This window comes from Cydia pomonella, chromosome 23 (assembly GCF_033807575.1).
Source record: "Cydia pomonella isolate Wapato2018A chromosome 23, ilCydPomo1, whole genome shotgun sequence".
Classification (NCBI taxonomy): domain Eukaryota; kingdom Metazoa; phylum Arthropoda; class Insecta; order Lepidoptera; family Tortricidae; genus Cydia; species Cydia pomonella.
In genome coordinates this window covers 2,967,803-2,992,307 of record NC_084725.1, presented here as the reverse complement: position 1 = coordinate 2,992,307, position 24,505 = coordinate 2,967,803, and the positions used below count along the sequence as shown (strand labels likewise).

At 36.7% G+C, this 24,505-nt stretch overlaps 1 protein-coding gene across 5 annotated transcripts in view; it reads right to left on the bottom strand.

The window, feature by feature from the left end:
* LOC133530513 (vinculin) overlaps positions 1-24,447 on the bottom strand; it is a 66,277-nt gene extending 41,830 nt beyond the window's left edge. For all 5 annotated transcript variants that reach the window (XM_061868436.1, XM_061868437.1, XM_061868438.1 and 2 more), the window contains exon 1: positions 23,957-24,447. In XM_061868436.1, the coding sequence (XP_061724420.1) occupies positions 23,957-24,013 (57 nt within the window). In that variant the 5' untranslated portion in view covers positions 24,014-24,447. The remainder of the gene's footprint in view (positions 1-23,956) is intronic.
* Between the last annotated feature and the right edge of the window lie 58 nt (positions 24,448-24,505).

The following is a 24,505-nucleotide window of genomic DNA, read 5'->3' as shown; positions in this document are numbered from 1 at the left end:
AAATAATATTATATTATGCTTTCGTATATCCGGATGTTCTCTACCGGTCGCAATTCTCAACCGAATTTCGTGAAATTTTGTGAGCAGGTTCAATAATAAAATATAATTTTTGAACGTATTGAGACATTTGAGAGTCAACTCTGTGAATTTACTACTAGCTACCGAAGAGTTCCACGATCCACCTTCTGGCTCCATCATACAGGTCGATAGTTCAGGGGTTAGGGTTTTTTCCTCTCATGAGCTCTTAACTTGCTCTTAAAAACTCTTTGTCTCAAACTTGCAATGAAATGTTGACATAACTTACTTCAAATTAAATCCGGAAATACTAAGTATCCGGTGCGATGAGTGAAGTTATATGTAAAGGAATTTCATACAGCCTTACACACCTAGGCCTGTAAGGCAACCTTTTGTTTTTAAACTTCACATTGTGACACAATGTCTTGGCATTGAACCATCAAATAGTAGTAGTTTCGTAATTTGGTTTTAGCTGTGTAAACCTACGAATAACACAAATTAACTACATTTTTTTTTCAGTGCAAGTTTGAGAAAAGCACTACAAATCTAGACGAGAAACGGGGTTATATCTACTTAGCCTGCAACCCTTCGTTTCCCGGCCTCTATAGTAATGTATAGTACATGCATAGCGTTGCCGGCATAACCGAGATTCTGGAATTTCGAAATTCCGGAATCTCGGACCAATATTCTATGATTAAGTCTATGAGCCATTGCAGTTATTATTTTACACTTCATAAAAAGGCTCATCCGGCTGAATGTAGCGCTAATAAAATAATTTTAACCATTTAGCCCATTTGGTTTAATCTTAATAAGGCTTGAGTTTTGGGCACTAGTCGGCAATACACAAAGGTAAGAGGTATAGCTACTATATACTTTAAAACATAAGTAAGTAAGCTAAAATAAGTGGTGCAAAGACGGCACTACTCAATTTATTGATATTTCTCGATTAATAATACTACTAACTAATTTCTATTGAATCAACACTTTCTTTGATAAACGTAAAGAATCAGAATATCATTTTTTTTTAGTTTTTTATTTAAAAAAATCTAATAAAAATATGATGAACCCCAATTCCGGAACCAGTTCCGGAATTCCGGAATTGGAACCAATATCGAAAATCAGTTCCGGAATTGGAAACCGTCCGCTATTGCAAGCCCTACTACCTACTACCTATATGTAGGTACCTATTTAAAAACAAGAAATTTGACCGAAGCCTAAAAACACCACATGCACACAAGTTTAAAAACAGGACCTAAATACTGGAAAGGAAATGTTGAAACAACATATTTAGCATACAACGCAGATACCTTAAGTCGTAAGCTTTCACCTGCCTTATCAGTTTACCAGATAACAACGCTTTACTTATTCGCATCGTGTACAATCTACAAAACATGTTGCTCAGACGAAAATCTACTATATATGAAGGCGTTAAGATTCAAAATCGAAAAAGAGGGGTACCTATAAAATTACTGTTACATGAATATAAACTCTATTCGAAACGGCAAAGATACATTATCACACAGCACTTCTTAATGTAAAACAAGTGCATTGCAGTAGTATAAGTCCACTTTAGCACCCGAGGAACCCGAAAGATTTTAAGCACGCACGAAGGAAAAAATGTTACATAGGTTTAAGAAAATTTCAAGAAAAACAATTTTTTTTTTAAATATTTTTGCATGATGGCTGCAATGGAAAAATGAATAATGAATGATGGGAAAAATCGTAAAAAGTAATTTCAGGGGTTGGTCCCATGGTAATAGTTGCTCAGTATAATCCCAAAATCATGGACATATTTTGGACGGAAATGCACATATTTTTTGCCCACCTTGTATTCATAAAAATGCAGGTTAAGGCAGCAAAAATTTGCCCGTTAAAGGGTTAATCAATATACAATATAATGTAATTGCCATACGATAAATTAATTATGTTTCATTTGTAGTCTCGAACACCTATTATTTGGAATTGGCTTCTTTTGCTTCTTAAATGCAACTAAAGCAATATCAATTGTCTTATTTCACTAATTGAAATAGCATTCGCAGTTTGGAACCATTCGACTAGTTAAAATTTGAGTCTTAATTCTCTTAATCATATAGTTTACTTTCCTTCAAAACTTACAGTGAAGATGTTTCCTAGTCACACGCCTATTCAAGCCGAATTCGACTTTACGTTATTAATCTAAAGTTCAAAATAGTTTGTTTCACATGTACTAAGCTTTGCCAAGTGCTTGTATAGTAAAATCAAACGCCGCACGCGAATAGTAGTGTTGACTTTGTCACACTTACCTACGGCGGGTAGGGGGACAGAGAGCACACTATTACGTATTCGCGTACAGTACAGTACATTTAAGTGAAAGTAACCGCATGGCCCGTTGAGATCTCGTACTTTGATTCAGATTCCTTATATTGTAGTATTGTCAGTAAGGTCAGCAACATAGTTGACCGCAATTGAGTGAATATGATTCTATTTCAGCAGTTTTCTATACCAAAGACAGAGATGCACAATGTGAACACAGTAATGTGATCCTGATACATAGTAGAGAAAATACACGAAAGTGTTTTTTCTCAGCAAAAATTGTAATATAGAGCCCATACTTCCTTTTTACAAGCTTTTATTTAACTTGCCCTGCGGGGTCATCATAGTTCCACTTTTATCACTTGTCACTACGCCCGTCACTTTCGCGCGTACATACTTGTTAGAACGTGACAGGCATGGTGACAAATGATAAAGAGCCAACCATCTTAGCCCTACTGTTAGTATATATGGGACAAATCTTGCAAGTTAAATTTCACCCACTTCCCGGTGTCCAATGAAGCTGAGAATTTGCATACATATGTAAGTCGGGTGACAATGCAATATTATGGTACCATCAAGCTGATATGATGATGGAGACCGGAGGTAGCGATAGGAACTCTGTGATAAAACAAAGCAACCTAATTGTGTTTGGGGTTTTTAGAATTGTCTCGATGAGTATTAGTTGCCTGTGGAAAAAAAGTACAGTCAGTGATAAAAGCTTGTACCAAAATTTTTTTTTTCTTTCTAACAAATTAAATCATTAGAAAACTTTTTTGTACGGCCTCTTGGCCTAATCGGTCGGTAGTGACCCTGCCTACGAAGCAGAAGGTCCCGGGTTCGAATCCTGGTAAGGGCATTTATTTGCATATATTTAAGTATCTATAAATATATATATATATATATATATATATATATATATACCGCTAGTACTCACAACATAAGCCTTACTATTAAATTTCACAAGAATTATTTGTGTAATGCCACCTGCAGAGAACATCTGGACACACAAGTATTTTTACCCAAGCTGAATCGGAGACCTTCGCTAACGCTCGGTCAATTAACACACACGTGGCCAATCGCCATACATATAAGTTTCATGGTCAGCAATCAATAAACATTGTTTTAATTTGTTTCTAATTGATATTCTCCTCATAGTATTGCAAGAACATAAACAGGCTATTAAATATGTGTCACAAATATAGGTCTACAATGAATCGGTACGGTCACGTCTGAAAATATCGATACGAAAAAAGTGCCAAAAATATGTATACACGACTTTATTGCCTATATATTAAGGTAGTGTATACATATTTTTGGCACATTTTTCGTATCGATATTTTCAGACGTGACTGTACCTAATAAGGACAAACTACTCAATGACATATATATTTAACAGCTCCATTCATCTCTGACTAATTGATTTCTGGAAATATACAATGTTTCTAATAAATAATGATGACATATTTCTATGTATAGTGTGATGAGGGCAAAAACAACAATTTGACTACGGGGCCCAAGTCGTCATTTAATTCGCTATGCGACGAGTACATTACCATGCAAACTTCCACCGAAAATTGGTTTGAACGAGATCTAGTAAGTAGTTTTTTTTTTAATACGTCATAAATGGTACGGAACCCTTCATGGCCGAGTCCGACTCGCACTTGGCCGCTTTTTTTTAACTTTAACTAGTAATGTTTGTATGTTCGGGTCAAATTAATCTTGCAAGCTAAAAAAGACATAATAATACCTAAATACGTAAGTTGGGAGACAAAAAATATTATGGTACCATCGAGCAGATCTGATGATGGAGACAGGAGCCAGGTTTAGCCATAGGAACTCTGTGATAAAACAACGCAACCTACTTAATTGTGTCTAGTTTTGTAAGGTGTTTAACTGGTCATGCTCGCGGATAACTGGCGGTGATGTTACCTAGAAACCTACGTCCAAACGTCGGAAATAAAGGTCAAATTTATTACGCGATAGACCCAGTTTTAATGTGTTCAAAACGCGAAAGCGAATTTGCAATTTCTATTGAACACTTTTTTGTTGAAGCAAAAAAAAAACGTGTTATGAATGAACGCGTACATATTCACAGTCCATACTCTCAGTACATATAAGGTGCTGCATACACGCAGATTCGCTCCTAATCCGACGGTTCATTTACACATTTTTTGTGTGCATGCTTTAAATGGTTGGGAGGATTGCGCTCCAACGGGCAGCTGTCTGACCGGCGGCGATCAGCGAGCAGCAGCTGCATGGACGAATGTGTTATTGGGTTGCACTATTTGTATCTCTAAGGTACATTGCATGTTCATATTGCTTTCTTGGTAGCGCAGTTTGTAGTCGGGTTCATGTTTTCAAACATTTTGTGCTAGGCTGTTCTTGTTCTAGCCTTTAAATCAACAGAAAATACGGAAGGTCGTGTGTTCAAACCTCCTAGGCGCTCGATAGTAGCAATGGTTCTGGTTAGGAAAAATATAAACAAGAGGGTCAAAAGCTACGTCCAGTTTTTTGGAGGTTGTCGAATTAAGGGCTAATAGAATGCTTGCAGCCGAGGTGACTTATCGGCATCGCAACTCGCGTGTCGCCGTCGGTCGGACACCTGCCTTGTCCTTGTCAATAACTTTAAATGAATGTGTCAGATCAGTCGAGTACTCTTGCTTTCAATGGCCGCCTGTTCGACGCCAAGGTATATTGCATGTTCATATTGCTTTCTTGACAGCGCAGTTTGTAGTCAGGTTCATGTTTTCAAACATTTTGTTTGTTCTATCTAAATCGAGAGAAAACACGGAAGTTCAGGCAGGTGGCAGAAGGTTGTGAATTCAAACCTCCTGAGCGCTCAATAGTAGTAATGATTCTGGTTAAGAAAAATAAAGGAAGAGGGTCAAAGGCTAAGTCCAGTTTTTTGTACGTTGTCGAATTAAGGACTAAAACACTCGCTGTCGATGTGAATTATCGCTCATCGCCACTCGCCGCCGGTCGGACGCCTGCCTTGTCAATAACTTTAAATGAATGAGTCAGGTCCAAACAGTAGTATAGTATATAATACATGTCAGGTCAGTCGAGTACTCTTGCTTTCAATGGCCGCCTGTTCGACGCCAAGGCACGTCTTGTTTTCATACGAGTATTACTTTCTTGGCTGAGGAGTTCGTACGTTTTGTGGATGCACATTATACGTATTATTTAAATTATATATGGTACTTTGTACTGATTCTGAGTACTTTGATCATGTTTTAGGCATAATATGCTTAAGTCATTAAAACCTAAAACTACAATCGTATAACTGTAACAAATAAATAAATAAATAATAATAAATAAATATTATAGGACATTATTACACAAATTAACTAAGTCCCACAGTAAGCTCAATAAGGCTTGTGTTGAGGGTACTTACACAACGATATATATAATATATAAATATTTATAAATACATAGAAAACACCCATGACTCAGGAACAAATATCCATGCTCATCACACGAATAAATGCCCTTACCAGGATTTGAACCCGGTACCATCGGCTTCGTAGGCAGGGTCACTACCCACTAGGCCAGACTTGGACCCGGGTATGTCCTTAAACTACGTCCACAAGAGAGGTATGGGTATTGTGAATGTCATCTCGCTCTGTGTGGTAGGGCACAGCACAGCGGATGTCATTCCAGATCTAGAGCAGAGCCCAACTGGGGAAGTACCTCCACCTTACAGAAAATCGCAGCCAAATAACACTAGACCCTACTCATAGTGTTGTGTTCCTGCCGGTGAGTAAGGTTGCCAGAGCTCAACGAGGGTGGGAGGGGGTTAGGGTCGGCAACGCGCATGTAACTCCTCTGGAGTTGCAGGCGTACATAGGCTACGGATACTGCTTACCATCAGGCAGGTCGTATGCTTGTTTGCCACCGACGTAGTATAAAAAAAAAAAGACTGGTCGTCAAAGAATATATACAAAATCAAAACTTTGTTAAAATTACCAACAATTACACATAAAAAATGTACTTAAATGTATTTTGGGCCATCCTGTATTTATTTTGTTTAAAATTTAATTCAGGAAACAAGGCCATTACAATTACCTTAGACTAACATATGTGTCGTTTCTAAGCAGAAAAGTCCTACTTTGTCGTTTGCTCTAAGGACGCTTTGACAGAGTAATTAATTAATGATACCTATGACTAGACTTCGTAATTTTGAAAAATTCGACAAATATATATACATTTTAAAAATTAAACACTATTTAGGCGACAATAATTAGAATAAGTAAACTGCACTGGACTGTGTATCTCGGTGAGGACTGTCGTGGAGGAAAATGCATGTTTTACGTGTAAGTTAGTTTTAATAGAACCTTATGTACATTTTACTCTGTTTGTTCTACTAATAAAAAAATAAAAAAATAATAAATAAAAAAAAAACGGCGTGGCCCCGTTGAATCGTCTCGTCTTGTAATGAATATATATCGTCCCCTAATTAAAGTAATCTCCTGATGCTAATGAAAGTTATATAATCTGAATAATAAAAATAAACAAAACATCACCTTAATATCGAGAATATTTCCACCCCTTCCCAATTTCCGTTCTATTCGTAAAAGACAATCTTCATTAATGTGCCATAAAGGCGCGGCAGGGCGCGGCGGAGGGTAGCGGGTTCATTTCCCGACCCGTAATGGCATGACATTTGGTTCCGTCGCCGCGTTAGGGGTTAAATAAGCATTTATACTGACATTTTATAGACTATCGGCCCGATTTGAATAATGAGATACGATAACGATAAGTTCTGGTTTAGATAAGTTCTCATTTAGATATCGTTTGTGTGTTGTATAATTGACAGAAGCAGCTCGATTCGAGCAACCTATGTCACTCTGACGTTAGAAATATCGTAAATAGATCTTATTGGGATCACAGGGGAATCGAAATAAACGTCAATTTTGACATATTGTTTAGTTATCGATCTTTCCACGATCTTAAACGTGTCTTATTCATTCTTCGAATCGGGCCGTATCATCAGTGACGGAATATGATATAGACCGGTGATGGGCAAAGTACGGCCCGCGAGCCAGCTGCAGCCCGCGAACGGATTTTTTAATACAGTTGCTCAAAAAGTGCTACTTTACGTAGCTGTTTAGCGTTCGCGAAGTAGTGCATTTTGCTTTTCGAACTTGTTTTAAATTTATTTTCTGACCGTAATCCATCCGTCCACACAAAAAAGTTTGGATTGTCCAAAAACTTTTTTTTTTTCGCCATTACACGTTTATTACGTTGAGCCAAAAGCGACAAAATCACAAACGTAAATCGCTTAAACCTCAGACGTAAATAACGGATACGCATGAATGAATGAAAATTTATTCACAATAACGTATGGTACGGTCACGTCTGGAAATATTGATACGCACAAAGCCCCAAAAATATGTATACACTACCCTAATATATAGGCCATAAGGCCACATATTTTTGGCACTTCGATCGTGTCAATGTTTTCAGACGTGACTGTACAGTACAATAGATGTTATAAATATTTACTGATCCCTAATATGTTCTGCCAATAAGGCATGTGGAAATGGTTTACGATTAATGGTTAATGGTCTTACGAGCTTACACGCGCGTTACATTTGCCTACATTTGGTTTTTACGAGCTTGCACGCGCGTTACATTTGCCTACATTTGGTTTTTACGAGCTTGCACGCGCGTTTCTTTTGCCCACATTTGGTCTATACGAGCTTACACGTGCGTACGCGTACGCTCGTTGTTTTATTTAACTAATACCGAAGGGACATCGTGTGCATCATGTCCTCAATCCACTTTGGTTTAAATTAGTTTTGGCATATGGTCCCTAATCGACAAATTTTTGAAGAACTTTCTCGTCGATAAGCGTTATTATGATGTCCGTTGGCAACACCAAACGCAAGCTCGAGCGTCGTTGTCGCAGTAGGTCATGGTCGCCGCAAGGCCAGCGAGCTTCGTGATAAGTGTTTAACTGTTTACCCACGCTGAGATTGTATACTTGTCATATGTAGGAATAGTTCGTTCCCATCACTATCGAAATTAGTGAAGAGTTTCTAATAGAACTTTCGAATCCTTAGATTCTCACAGGATGAAAAGTGATTGTTTACAAGTAGGTAATTGGAAATATGGACCCGGGTTTGTCCTAACTACGACCAAAGAGAGGTATGGGCACTGTGAATGTCATCTCGCTTTGTGTGGTAGGGCACAGCACAGCGGATGTCTATCCAGATCTAGAGCAGGGCCCAACTGGGGAAGTACCGCCACCTTACAGAAAACCGTAGCCAAATAACACTAGACCCTACTCATAGTGTTGTGTTCCTGTCGTTAGTTAAGGTTGCCAAAGCTCAACGAGGGTGCGATGTGTTAGGGTCGGCAATGTGCATGTAACTCCTCCGGAGTAAGACTGCTTACTATAAGTCGGGCCGTATGCCTGTGTGCTACCGACGTAGTATTTAAAAAAAATAGGGAAAAGAAAGGTCGACCGGGTTACATGCAATTATGGATTAATTGCGTCTATTTGAGCTCTTTTTTAAACAACGTGAATTACAAGACCTCCCGTCATCTACTGAAATCCTGAGTTACTTGAAAATAAAACGTAAAATAGAGGGCGTTCTGACCAATCATATTTGAGAAATAACGAAAAATACGCAACAACCTCATAGTTGTATGCCGTGTCGTACAGCTGCGTTCGTGACCCACAAATGGTCTCGCCGGAAGATCAGCGCTCACTTTTGAGTTAGCATTTATGCTGGGGCGGGACCATTTTGCGGTAAACTATTTATTCTATGTTTCTATCTTTTGTTATGTTTTTATACTTTTGTATGTCATAGTTTATCACGAATAAATGCAATGATTTCTGATTTCTGATAGGGACCGTGCGCGTTGGAGGGTCTGCCATCTTGTGGCCTGAATCGGAACCATAAACATGCACATTTACACGTCACGTGTTTTCTTGTGTATAGTAGGTTCTGTCATCTTGTGGGCTACATCGGAACAATAAACATCACATTTACGCCTCGCGCCAAAAATCTGACGGCTCCTGTGCTGCCTCCTACAGTTCATGCACGCTCCCTATAGTTAAATTTATCCCGAGTGAACTTATTACTATCAATATGTAGTTACGTTGGGCTATCCCTTCCAAATAATTACGGCAACCCTAAGTTTAGACTTCGAATAGTCACGATAATATAGAAAAGTACAGCCCAATATAAACTTTATGGAAGAATGGATTGTTTGACAGCGATTTATTTTATGAAGAAGATACCTATATAGGTTTTAGATTTCATATACACCGTGTTTTTTTTTTTTGATTTGCGTTAATTTCGAGGGTGCATTCCTGAGCTTAAATTAAGTAACTTTCTCAAAGACACCGATATTCTAATTAACTCCATTTCGGAGATAATCAATCATAATTTTTTATATTATAAGGCCCTTACGAGCCTTAGGGCCTGTTTACTTATTGATTAGTGTTTAGTGCGAGTTCATACATTTGCTACTAACGTACGTTCTCGGACGATCGATGTTAGAAATGACATTGATATATCACAGTTTTCAATTGTTTGGTTGAGTTAAATGTAATGCCCGTGTTACAACAACGCTATATGCAACATTTAGTTATTTTTTATAAATATAAATATTGTAAAAAAAAAAAAAAAAATTTTTTTAAATTAACTATGCCATTTAGTTTCCTTAAACGTACTTACCGAAACCCCGGAGTTAACGCAATTCAATAAAAACACGGTGTATAGGTTTTAGCTAAATATGCTTCTAGGGGTTAGCTATTTTTATTTTTACTTTGCTATTACGTTACGGCTTTATAATGTAAGCCAATTCATCGCTCAGGCGCCGGAAATGTAAATGCCAAGAGCCGGAACATGACATTTAAGCTCCCGTCTGCAATCGGAGCGAAACATTTTGAACGTGAAATTATTGAGGGATATTTTCATAGTAAGGAATAGGTCCCTTATTTAACGATTTTCAGAAGTTAATAACGCATACCCCCTAAATCGGTTTATTTTATCCCAAAACGCTCTGAAAATAAATTTCAGGTCATTGTTGTAACTACAACTCGTGCCGACTTTCATGCGATTTTCCCATACATACATTGTATGAAAGTGACCAATTTTTTTTTCTTTTTATACCTTTTTTCGTATCAATCGCGTATACTACTGCTGTATAGTCATTATTTCACAAAAAATCTCGATGCGAATAGAAAACCAATAAAAATTATCAAATTACTGTCGGACCAAAATTCTCCATAGTAATTTGTATGGGAATTTTAGTTGCAAGTCGGCACAGGTTCCTGTTACAGGAATGACCTGAAATTTATTTTCAGAGTGTTTTGGGATAAAATAAACTGAATTAGTGGGTATGCGTTATTAATTTCTGAAAATCGTTAAATAAGGGACATCCTATTGTATACAGTGTGTCCCTAGCCATTGGACAAAGCCGAAATGTACATATGCATTAGGGCAGGGGTCACCAAATGGCGGACCGCGGTCCGCATCCGGACCGCCGACCCATTTTGTGCGGACCGCGAGAACACAGCAACTTGCACTACAGAGTACGTAATTTAAAATAAAAATGTATCCCCCGCATTATCTTTGTTGACGTCAATTTGAAAACGGCCGGGCGAAGTCACTAGCTAAGATAGTCCAGATAGTCCGCAACAAAAAATGACATTTTTCTCATTGATATGTAAAAAAATACCTTTGTTATTTCTGTAATTACATTTGTTTAATAAATATTTTTTCTATAAAATGTTGAGCGGACCGCGATGGTCATTTCATTTCTTAAAACAGACCCCGAGCGAAACTAATTGGTGACCCCTGCATTAGGGTATTTAGAACCAGTGTACAAAGTATCATAACAACCGGTGTAGCGGTTTCGAAGAAATTAACAAATTATCATTTTTTACTTTGGAGCAGCCTGTATCTGTTAGTAGCTCCTGAGGTAATATCCTAAAAGAATAGTATAGAACCTTCTTCGACCTTTTTGATTATCTTTTTATTTATGACACTAATAAACTTCTGATTTTTGAAAAATGTCATCATTATTAAATATTTCGAACAAATTGTCAAAAACATTGCCAAAGATTAACACAGTGTTTCTTTTTGTTGTCGATTATTGCAAATAACTTTTGTTCGGAAAAAATATTTTTTTGTCTTTTGTTCTAATTAAAAAAATATTAACGTCAGGGCATTCCTGAGAAGTAACCCTACGTGGGATTTCAGGGTTTGTCCAATGGCTAAGGTGACCCTGTATATACATAATGTTTAGCATATACTACTAATATAGAGCATTAATATAATAATTGAGAGCGCACTATTCGCCAACAAACTGTCTTCAGTTTGGCGAAGCCGTCCGTTTTATAAACTAGTTAGATGAATTTCATACCAGTAAGCTACAGCTTCAGCCTTCAGGTGAGAATAATTAAAATCATGAAGTAAAATACTAAAAGATGAAACTTAATCGCTTAAGAGATCCCAATATTCTCTCTAACGATATGTCACTGTACCCCGCCCCCACTAACCTCTAAACTTGGTCATCATAATTCTTTCCACAAATAATTTATGACAACGACAAAATCGTCTCGTTTAATAGCCTGCTATAACTATAACATTCGATATTCAAATTATTTTCGCCATATGGCCAGCGCCTACGCTCGACCGTGGACTTACCTGCATAGCTTGGATTTCTTCACTGCTTCTACAATGTGTTTATCCACGTATATACATTTTAAAAATGCACCCTTTCGATGTTTTATGTTACGAAACACTACTGCACTTGGTTAATGTATCATTATCGTTCCATTTACCTATCGCACATTTAAAAAAAACATTCGATAGCTTATGATTTAGGGCATAAATTTGAAGCATAAATATCACACATAATTGTCCATAATTACTCGAGAATTAATACCAAAAATAAAAATTGTCTTCAAAACTTAAATTTTTTTACATTTTATCTTTTATTTCGAAAACGAGGTCTTTGACTTTATTGTTCAATGATAGTACAGGATATCAGCTAAAAGTTGACATCAAAATGATAGCCTTAGTTAAAACACTTCACAAGTTACAGGAGTCCAAACAATATGTAGATACTTAGAGCCAAATAGTTCAATGAGGGCTAACGCGTTTAATTTGCGCTGCTAGGGGCGCTAGTGTAGACGGAGGTCTTTAAAAATGTCAAATGCATAGTATACAATACAAATACTCTTTACACACCTCACACACTTTTTTGTAGAACACACCTCAATACAGAAACAATACAAATAATACAGCAGATTAGTATTTTTGGGGGTTACACGCTTTTTTATCGCTAACTCCTTATTCATAATTGTGGTAAATATTTTTTCTATTTTTGATATTCATAATAAACATTATATAACTATATCTATAATATAATAAACATTATATTATAGATATAGTTCAATAAATGTTAGAGGTTTGAAATAAGTGCTAACTAAAATATATGCAAAATTAAACAGGTTTAAAAAACGGTTTAATAATAATAACCATAGCAGAATTTTGAGAGCTGTTTTTCTGGACCACTATCTACAGTGGCGCCAACTGTTGAGCACAATTACGGTAGCCTCCATTACTAAATAATTCTATGACCAAAGATTCTTAAATATGGGGCTGTTCATTAATTACGTAAGGCAATTTAAGAAATCGAATATGCTATTTTTCTTTTCTTTTGCAAAGACAATTTAAATGTTTTTAAGTCAAACTTCTATGAAATTACGTCGTATAACACTTGCACAGTATATGCTATCAAAATCGCTGCAAAGTTAGCTTGGTCTGACTCTAACGACTCACAATTTAAAAAAATGTAAAAATCAGTTATTTATAAAATAAAGTTCTTTAAAACGATTACCAATACTGACCTCAAAATTGACCTATAAAATCCGGATACGTGTTGTTTTCACCATAGACGAGAAAAAAAGTAAGAAAAATTAAGATACCTAAACGTTAACCCAACTCGAACTTAGCCAATATAACGTATAAGGATAAAAGACCTTACTAATCTTATCGAGAATTTTCTCAGAAAACACGCCCGAATGCCCATAACCGCTAATATACCACATAACGTCATCGATATGACGTCACTGAGTGACGTGTTCGAATATTGAATTTTAAGTGTCCATAACGGTTACTTAGCAGTAAGATCATAAATGGAACACGAAATTACTGGCAATCATAATTAGTGATTGGATTTTGATATGATGCCCCATATAACTATCCCAACCTCGTTAATTTTACAACAACCATTTTGTAACGACACTAGGGTATGATGAAACAGCGTTAGATTACCATTTTTTTTTGTTAATTACAAAAAAAAACAAATTCAAACGGACAAAATACAAAACGCTATTAGCTAGACGAGGAATTAAACTGGGCAGCAAATGGATTTGCAGTTTTCACCTCGATGTTTCGATTTTCAGTGTAATTTATAAACATTTCAACACTTTAAAATGTAGACTATTTAAGTGACAACCTGTCATGTTGATGTTGTTAACAGTTACGAACAAAACACGGCAGCCGATTGAGAAACAATATTCTAAATATGAAATTAAGGAGCATAGGTAGAAATAAACTTCAACCAAACTAAAATAAAACTCGCAAAACAAAAGAAGCAACTATGAAAATGTCATCAATGCATGAGTGCATCGTGTAAATAATGTACCTTATTAATTTATATATAAGATATAGTTTAGTCTGACGCAATAATGCACTGTAACAATTTTCCAAGCGTTATTTACGTTTTGAAAACAAACGACGGCCGATTGCGAAGCGTTCTAAATTTAAAATTCGGGCGCCAACGGAAGGCGCGAAAATCGACGGTTAAACAAAACGAGCGTATGAGTCAGTGGCGGGAACAGAAATATTTTATGACACCTGGCAACATTGCATTTGATTACATAATGTGACCTTTGTCGATATGATAATATCAGTGGTGAAATCATTTGACGAGGTGTTACACGGAAGTATTACAGTTGGCAGACAGCTGCCTAGTTGTAAATTCGGTACTGTGTAAACGAAAAGACGCTTATAAGCCGGCAAATGTTGAAGTTATGTTGAATAAAAATCACTGAGCAATTTCTATTCTATTGGAAATGGAAATTGGAAAGTTTGCACACTTGTATCACAAATATGAAACGTAGTATTTTTCGCATCTCTTTACGAGGGAAAGTTTAAAAAAAGTTGATTGTATCGTTATAGTCAGGATTTATTATTAGAACACTGCATTCTCGATCGAATCCTCATCAATAAGATTGTCGCATCCCAGCCGCATATAGACTGAAAGTGACACTATGCAGACTATCTTTTGCTCCTTCCGCTTTTAGACTTAATGAATGCAAGTTGCAAGAATTTAGTGCGACTGTAGCAGACCAGACATACAGCTTTGGTAAACATATATTATGTGCCTAAATGATAAATGAGTTGAATATTCTCTTACTTTTCTTCTTGCACCATTTTTACATTTCTGTATAGCCCTATGGCTGTCTAGTAGAGAACGCCTTTAGGCATTAAGCTACCATTTTTTTTGCAATAAAGTTTAAATAAATAAATATTTCCTAAATACAAAACTTTTCCAAAAAAATATTTCTTTGCTTCTGTTCGCTCTCCTGGAAACCAATGTAAGTGGCGTGGGGCACAAACGTATTCTCACCCAACGATTTGATCAACTAAAGTCGTGGTAACCTGGCAAGTTATATTATTGATAAGATTGATAAGATCCAGTCAGTAAAATTCTAATGACATTTCATTACATTTTTGTATTATTTTATTACATTAGTGTTGAGACCTTCAGCTACATCATTCGGCTGACCCAAAAACTCCATGAGAGGGTGAGATTTGCTTCACCCCCCGAATCTGACAATTTGTATTTTGAGTATAAATGCGTGGGATTTAATTTTCTCTCATTTTTACACTATATTTTGCTAGAAAACCAATACGTGATATTTACCGAGATATTTGGTGATATTCAGCTTGACCCCCCCTGTACACCTCACATAATTTATGGACGCCCCTTATAATTGTAAATATAAACAGCAGTTCTTAAACAAATGCTTATAGTGCCCTGAACTTTCTAAAAAAAATATTTTTTCGTTATACACTGTTTTTATAACCCAAAGGTATAGACAGTGATATGAGTCAAGATGGAGGTAATTAACAGGTGTGTCCTCGCCGCTTCCGCCGGCCCCGGTTATTTCGGCCCTTCGCCAGGTTATTTCAGGAGTCTCTAGCGATTGAAGGCTGTATGACAGCGGGAACAAATGTGTCGAAAATAATAAAAATCTTTGTTTAATCAACTCTACTGACAGGACAGGATTACTTCCAAGACAAAAAGTCTTTATTACCTAAATTAGATATTGGGCTTTTATATTGAATAGAATGATTAAATCTAGTAAGTAAGACTAATTTCGTCTACCGTGGTTATTTCTATAGTGTTAAGTCATATGGCATTATTTTGTGGGACTCTCTAGAAATTCAACCATCATACTTGAGCAGGTCGTGACGAACATTCGATTATCTTAGGCGACGAGGAGAAATGTTTTATCGGCAACTACTTTCAATATAAACAGTTCCAGGACAGACCTTCTGTTTTTAGGAAATAAATGCGCAGTCCATTGCCACTTACCTACTACTTCGTAACTCTGATAACCTGTTCTGGTAGTAAATTGGCCAATCTTGATTTAAAGTGCAAAATGTAGTCGTTATTATAATCGTATTATATCTATGTTTTAATATTGTATGTAATGTATGTTAGTCAGTACAGTGTAGTCTTTAAGGTATCTATGGTAGGGGTCTCAAATCAACCCGCGAGTTTGCCAATGTCATTCTAGCCCATGCATCGAGCCAAATTCCAAAATTTTACCGAAAAGCGGAGGCTTGGTGCTGGAACTCAGATCTGAAAATTTGGTGATCTGTAGCGCCGGTGGCCTAGCGGTAAGAGCGTGCGACATTGAATGAGTTTTCGGAACTTATGTACGAAATATTATTTGATATTTGCCATTCGCTTATCGGTGCAGGAAAACATCGTGGGGAAACCGGACTAATCTCAATATGGCCTAGTTTACCCTCTGGGTTGGAAGGTCAGATGGCAGTCGCTTTCGTAAAAAACTAGTTCCTACGCCAATTCTTGGGATCAGTTGCCTAGGGGACCCCAGGCTCCAATGAGCCGTTGCAGAAGGCCGGGATAGCGCAAGGAAAAAGACGATGTATTAGATACCTAAAAATATTTTGTTAACATTTCGTTTAAAGATTACAATACAATACAAACTTGCTTGAGTTTGTTTGTAAACTTGCCAATTCTTGTAATCCGTAGCTAAGGAACCGTTAGCGCAATTTCAACGGCTCGAATATGCACGCCACAATATACATACATATAAATATACAGATAGAATAGAATACGGATAGAAATAGCGCGATGCAGTTACTACCAAACCGCTATTAGATATGTGGTAAAAATAACTTGTGTTTTGGGTCAGATAGGTCGAAAACTATAACTTATGCCTTCTGCACTTTAGTACAAATCAATTGAAACACCCATAAGAGAAAGCCGTAGATACAGTCACGTCTGAAAATATCGATACAGACGAACTGCCAAAAATATGTATACACGACCTTCTTGCTCATAAATTAAGGTGTATACATATGTTTGGCCCTTTGTGGTCTGTTTCTATATTTTCAGACGTGACCGTACACGCACCTACGACAGTACTTTATATAACGAATCACGCAAAAATATATGATTCGCTCTTATTTCTCTAAGAATAAAATTTCGTGATATTATTTCCCGCTTCGCTATTACAAGTTATTATAAAAATCAAATTAATTATTGAAATCATCGGCCGCATAATTCGTTTTACCCAAGACATAAATGTCACCAATAACAAACGTAGTACGTACGTCTCAATCTGATCATGTCACTGAACCCTGCACAACGCTCTACTGAACACGAACAATAGTTCCCTTTAAATAAAAAGAGTTAATCTCACTTCGAAAATTACAGTCACATACGTCTTTTTTCCATCCAATACTTGATGAAACAAAAGCCGATGTAACTTTGGAAGAATGTTAGATACGACCTTATTCAATCAAGGGATTCAGATCACTTCATTTGCACACAGCTGTTTGGTGTCAATGACTTAGTGCCCTTTGCAAAGCTGTGCGAATATAGACTTAAAGACAAAAAGGCAAAAATGGTTTGATTGCCTTAAGGCTATTAATAACTGTGCGAATTAAGACATTATTGTTATAGTAATAAAGTCCGTCTCAATCAAATATCAGACACTTTTTTGGGAAAATGGAAGGAGGGATAAAAACAAAAGTAACCGAATACACGTCACGTGATTAATGAACGACCCCGTACGACGATTATTGTGGTTTTCCTTGACGCCGATCACAAACTTGGGTAGATTTAGTGAATAGATTACTAAAAGACTATATTTATTATTTTGGAAGGGGTAGTGTACCTACTACTTTTATAATTTTTGCAATCCATCATATGTATGCATGTTTTATGTTCCACCGTACCATAATATCTATTGAGTTGATTTTAGTGAATGAGATGTTAACCGATTGAAATCGGGTAAACACATATTTTTAACCGACTGTGAAAGGGGAGGTTAGTTTGTTAGTTCTGGACATATTCCGCAAATCGACAACCATTGTGCCTATTTTGCGTGAAATACGAGGTGGCGCTAAGCGCTACTTTAACCACCCCAGCTCCTCCAGGAAAACTAGCAATGTCTTCAGGTTGCTAACTGTCTCGTTTAGTGTGCACGGAGTCCCTAAGTATCTGCTTCTGTATACTTCTACCTAGAAGAATAAGAATAAGAAGAATAATATATTTATTTCATGAATTTGTCATTACAAGAGCAGCTGTACATTGATCCCCACACTAGGCTCAGCCTGTCACGTGGGAATCTCAGAGAAGTATCGAAATGGTGCGGTCCTCTTTTTTACAGAATACATTATTGTTAAAGCTAAATTAATATAAGATTTTTATTATATGACTAACTATCAAACTATGTACAAAGACAGTTAAAAAGGTCTCAGTAAGTTGTATGTAAGTGAAAGTGTTTATGTGAGGGTATGTGTGTATGTATGTGAGTATGTATGTATGCACATAAGCTCGTTGCTATCAGCCGCAAGCTTGCCAAGTCCTCGAAACTGACTCATGTGACGGGCCCCACAGTATATAACCGTGTACCAAAAAATATAACTGGGGCCCCAAGCGTAAGCAGCTTTAAACATCGCCTAAGAAGTTGGCTTATTGAGCGCCCGTTCTACAATTATGACGAGTTCATAATGACCAATTAATAATTGTGCTATTTACTTTGATTACTCTCTATTGAAAGTATTGACATTTTTATTATTATTAGTGACTTGTAAATTACCTTTACAAATAAATGATTATGATTATGAATATGTGCGTGTGAATAACTACGGAATGTGTGAGAAAACAAAAAAGAAATGTAGCTGTACAAGTTATTCATCTTTTGGGAGCAGACGCAATTGAATATTGTCGTCTACTACAGTCATTTCAAAATATCCTCAATATAATATAGAAGGAGTATTTACAAACCCTAGTCGGGTCAAAGATTTTCAAACGTTTTGCTCTTGGATGCCAAAAAAATGCTCTTTTTCTCCAATAATATAGCTAATAAATTATGTATTTAAGTTCTTTCTTGGTTTCTCATAGTTTCACGTAATTTATGTTACGAGTAGAATGAGCGAAGCAAACAAAGAAATCGAGTACGTGTATGGGAAAGTTTGCATGCAGTAATTATTATTGCAATACATAATTAGAATTTCATGGGAACTAGCGCCGAAAGAAACTTATTAGAAATATTATAATTGATAATGGCAGGTGACTTAGAAGAACCCTTCCGTCACAATAAGCTGTAAGAATCTAAAAATAAGCAGGTTGGTTTGAAAAAGTTGTAATACGAAAACTTACTTTAGTAGTAGTAAGTTATCATTGTTATCAAATTACAACTTTCTCAAACCAAGTTATTTAAAATCCTAAAAAAGAAAAGTTTGAGTTATTAAGAAATCGAGTCTCATTTATGAGTCTAAATTCCTTTAAATAAATTTTAGTCTAATTAAGGAACAGTTTCAGTCTTTTAAGTCGTTCTAGGAGTGCTACGTTAATTGATTCCAGTTCTATAATTAAGACTGCATCGTCAATAATGAAGTTTCTATCTAAATATATTCACATGTTCAAATAAATGATTAGATTGATTGATTGTTCTCTACTAGACTTGGGATATAAACAAAATTAAAATTCAAATATTTTGGTGCAATATAATACATATAATTGTAGGTACTAAAATATCAATCAGTAAAACCGCAAACATGCAATTTAGTTTGCAAAAATGCTCATTATATTTTATATTTTTCCTTATATTTACCAATACCACAGGGAAAAGGAAGTGTGATTATATAATTATTTTTACCAACCAAATTAATTACTTTGATATCAGTACTTATACCACCAGCAGAAGCAAGTAAATGGTACAAATTTATCTATACGCTTGGAATGGGCTGGTCATACAGCACGACAAAACCGTTTCGTGCAGTAAACGACTACTCGGGTGGCGACAATGGGGGGGGGGGGAACGTTCTCAAAGTAGACCAAAGAGGACGACGACATCAAAAGGACTGCGGGGAAGAAGTGGCTCCAGGTCGCACAGAACCGTGACGAGTGGCATAAAATGAAGGAGGCCTACACCCGAAGGGTAGAGAAGGGCTAAATAGAGAAGAGAGAGAGAGAGAGAGATTACTCAACAAGTTGTGTTCAGATCATTTTGGACACCTCAACCGAGTTTACTAATATTTATTGTTTATTTTATAAATTCCCCATATCAAAATTGTATACAAGAAGGAAACTAAATATGTTAGTGATACAACAAAACATATGGTTCATTCTCAAATCTATTAAAATAACAGTTTAACCTTCTCAAACACACTATAAATTAATATTTTAACCTTGGACCACTTCAAAGCTAATGGTTAAGATGTTATAGCATGGACTGCGACCAAACATGTGTGATTTAATGATATTCAATACTCGCTGTGCCCGCAGCTCTGCTTGGATGCAATTTTGTTTTTCCTATACCTTCCAAGGGTTGAATTTCAGAAAGTAAACATTTTTAAGGTCCATGTGGATAAGACCGTCTACAAGCTCTTTCATTGCTTCTAACTCAGGAACAGGTTCTTCTAGCCAGACTGTATCTCTGAGCGACGTACATATAGAAATATGAGTTTTTTTTTATGACAGCCTTCCCAACCAAGAGTTTTATATGCCGGTTTTTTCCACATTTGTCTTATTTTCGTTTCCCGTTTTTTACATTTTAAATTTCATTACAATTGACTTACGGGCACCAATAATGGTGTTAGTTCAGGTTCACGATTGGCAGGAATTCGTGTGCGTGGCACCGCTGTACTGGCCCCATTCTTATTCCCTGTAAGGCCCGTCCTTAGATATATATCAATGGTTTAGCCAAATGAATACTATAATAATATTTTATACGCCCTAATAGCTATCGGATTATTATCAGAAAATTATAGGGTAATATCATTGGAATGTGAAGTATTTTCTAGGAAAAAAAAAATCTAATAGGAATCGCGTGTAAAAATTAGGGGTTATTATAAAATCAATAACTATCCCACCATATAATTATCATGATAATTAATTGATAACCATGCTTCCTAACCCTTTAGATGCTAGTCAAATGTGAGTCACTTTAAAAACAACATTGTATTTCTTCGCAGATCTTTAAATGCACAGGGCAAAAGTTTAAGTTCCAAACATCCTTAATAATTACATTAATAAGAACTTGTTAATTCTATTCACAATAATGGCAACTTGTTATATTCAACTCTTACAACAGTGACTCAGTTTTCTCAATGTAATTCATTACTGGAACTCTTAAATGATGACTCATCTTACATTTGTTTCATGTCTTTTTGTTATTTATGGCATGTGATGAAACTAAGTGGCTGTTGTCATGTTTGTCTTAATAGTATCATGTTGCAAACATGCATACAGCTCACCTGATGCTAAACAGTTACCATAGCCTATGGATGCCAAATTCTACATGGGTATGGGTGACAATGAATGTTGATATTTAGGTATATTTTTTTATTGGTAATTATGTTATGTGGTTACTATTCACGACTTATAAATCACTCTGTATATTTGACTTGACATTTCACCAGAAACACTTTTCCACTGTAAGTGAAACTTGTCAAGACAAATGCAATTGATTTATCTTAATGAAGATTCAAAATATAATGGAATTAGAAGACCTTAATATAGGTATCTGGGCCGCTTGAGTTAATTAAAGTGTTTTATACATTATATCAGGTAGACAAGCCAGTGAAGTCAGTGAAAGCACTATTCTTTGCACCTAATAATTTGCATATGAGCCGCCTGCAGGGTGAGCTGCCTGATGTGCGCCGCTTGCTGTGGCAGACCCAGTGCCTCCACCAGACGTGTACGTGCAGGCTTTGGAGCAACTACCGCCTGGCCATAAAGAACCTTGGCCAGTCCTTAAACAGGCTCAGGTCCCAAGTTGGTCGCTGTAAGCAAAATATGGCCAAATGGGGATTGCTCCGTAGCTCCTCGACTCGATGTACCCGAGACACAGCAACGCAAACCATGGCACATCTACTGGCGCGCCCCGATGATCTACTCGTGTCGATTAAAAACACTCCCTTCGGTCGTGTTTAAATTTTTCGCCACTCGTTTCGAATTTCCTATTTTTCGCACTTGTATCGTAATGTACTATATTTATATATCTATCTATCATATGGTGGAGGAAAGAGTGGTGAAGCGCATCTTTTATTCTGAACTAGAGGAAGGTAAGCGGAAATTTGGCGGACAACTTCTCCGATACAAAGATGTTCAGAAGCGACACATGAAAAGATGCAACATCGAACACTCTCAGTGGGAAGGTTTGGCAGCACAGCGTCCTGAGTGGCGCAGGGTGGTGCAAAGTGCGCGTTTCGAGGAGCAACGTAAAGTTGACCTCGACGCTAAACGCGACGAGCTAAAAACACTACAACTACATGGCTGGTGTCCTCACATGCCCTCAATGTGCACGGGGGTTCACCTCGAAGATCGACTACATCAGCCATTTTCGGGCGCAATAACGCCGAATTAACTAGGAGTCGAAATTGTTGCCATAGTCGAAATTGGCTAGAAGAATCATTCATTCAATTTCAAACATTTTAATTTGTGATTTATGCACATGCACTTTAGATAGTTAATATACATCTAGTGTTCAGCTTAGGTCTTACGATACAGTTGCATAAGACCTTTGCAACACAAGTAAGGTCACACAGATAATACTGCTCTTATCATTGCTAATTACATTCCAATAAGAGCATTTACACAACTCTCTTTATTTATTTCACAAAAAGACATTACCTAAATTTATTCTCATGCTAAAACTATACCAAACCAAAAATTTTAATCTAAATATAAAACAACAACCTTTATCTTATTAATATTGGGTTTTTAAATCGTTGTCATTAAAAGGAATGGTCAAAAATGTATAAATCCTTGATAAAGTAATGTGAGAGGGGTGAAGTGCACCATGCAGTCTAAGTGTTGTACCTTTGATATATTGAAAATATTTTTTTTATAATAATGGCTTGCAGGTTTATTAGTAGTATAACTAGTATTCTATATATAAGCAGCTTTCTATATAAAGGTAGGTGTACTTAGCCCCCCCCCCCCCTCACCTTATGTGATAATACTTGGAATTTACTTGTAAACATAACGTGGTGTGAGATATGATTACAATTATATTGTATTTTAGCAAAGACTTCAAATAACCTTTTATAAGTCTGGTACTTTTATAAGTTTATGACAACAGGTCTGGCCTTGTAGGTTGTACAATCATAGCAGTTATGATTTACAAACATAAAAGGACATCTAATGGTACAGTGAAGTAGTTCATAAGATTCAAAACAACAGCGTCATTGATATCGCCTGTTAAAATTGGTTTAGTCAAGAATACGATGCCACAAATATCAAGGTAACACGAAAATGTTTGCTATGAACACATGCTCTAGACCAGGGGTTCCCAAAGTGTGCGCCGCGGCGCCCTGGTGCGCCGTAGAAAGTAAAGAGGGGCGCCGTGAGTTCTATCATTAGCCGAAACCACAAATATTCGCGGGTACCTATTTGAGCGCTCGCATCGGTAAATAATATAGCGTCGTGTCACTCTTTTTCGACCATGATTTTAAATTTACAAGGGCGCCGTTGCAAAATACTAAACTTGTAACTGCGCCGCATGGTGAAAAAGATTGGGAACCCCTGCTCTAGACGATATAAGACTCAACATCGATCTAGCGTTCGAAATAACCATTTAGAAGTTGATATACTCGTTAATTAACAAGGCTACAGGCAACATATGATACCTACCTAGTTATGGCGTGCGAAACGCCGGCCGACCAAATATAGCTATTACCGGCAACTTCAGCCCATCACCCAACTACCGATGACATAATCCGTAAACCGAAAACATATGGTAAACAATAAACGAAAGATTCGACACCTACACGAGAAAACTAGAACGCTAAAACCGTCTATAAATACCATAGTTATTTCGTAAATAACATGTAGGACTCACCTGTTGCGCGACCGGTTCCAGTATACTCTCGATGATCTTCGTGTGAAACACAGGCATTTTGGATGTACACAGACACTATTTTAACATTAGATAATAAACACAAATAAGAAACAATTAAGTAGAAATTGTGAACGGAACACAACCAAACACGAAGAAGGATAGAAAAATACTGATGGGCGGTGAGGTGAGGTGAGGAGAGGTAGGGAAAGTGACATTTCACAGCGATGTTGCCAGTAAAATAAAATGGAATACTACTAATGATATAATTTTTAAGAATCAAAAAGTAAAAAAAAAAACCGACTTCAATTAGGGAGGCCGGTGAAAGAACGATTATTGTTGATTTTGGATTTCATACAATGAAATTAAAAAGACAGCGTCCTACGCCCCCTACGCCTAATTATCTAGAAAAGGAGGTAACATGTTTTTTTTTTGTCACTGCACCCACCTTGACACATTTCAGATTTGCCCTATGGTTGACTGGTAAGACACCCGGAATAGAGTATTCGACTGTATTTAAGATAAATCATTTCACACCATGATATTGAACAC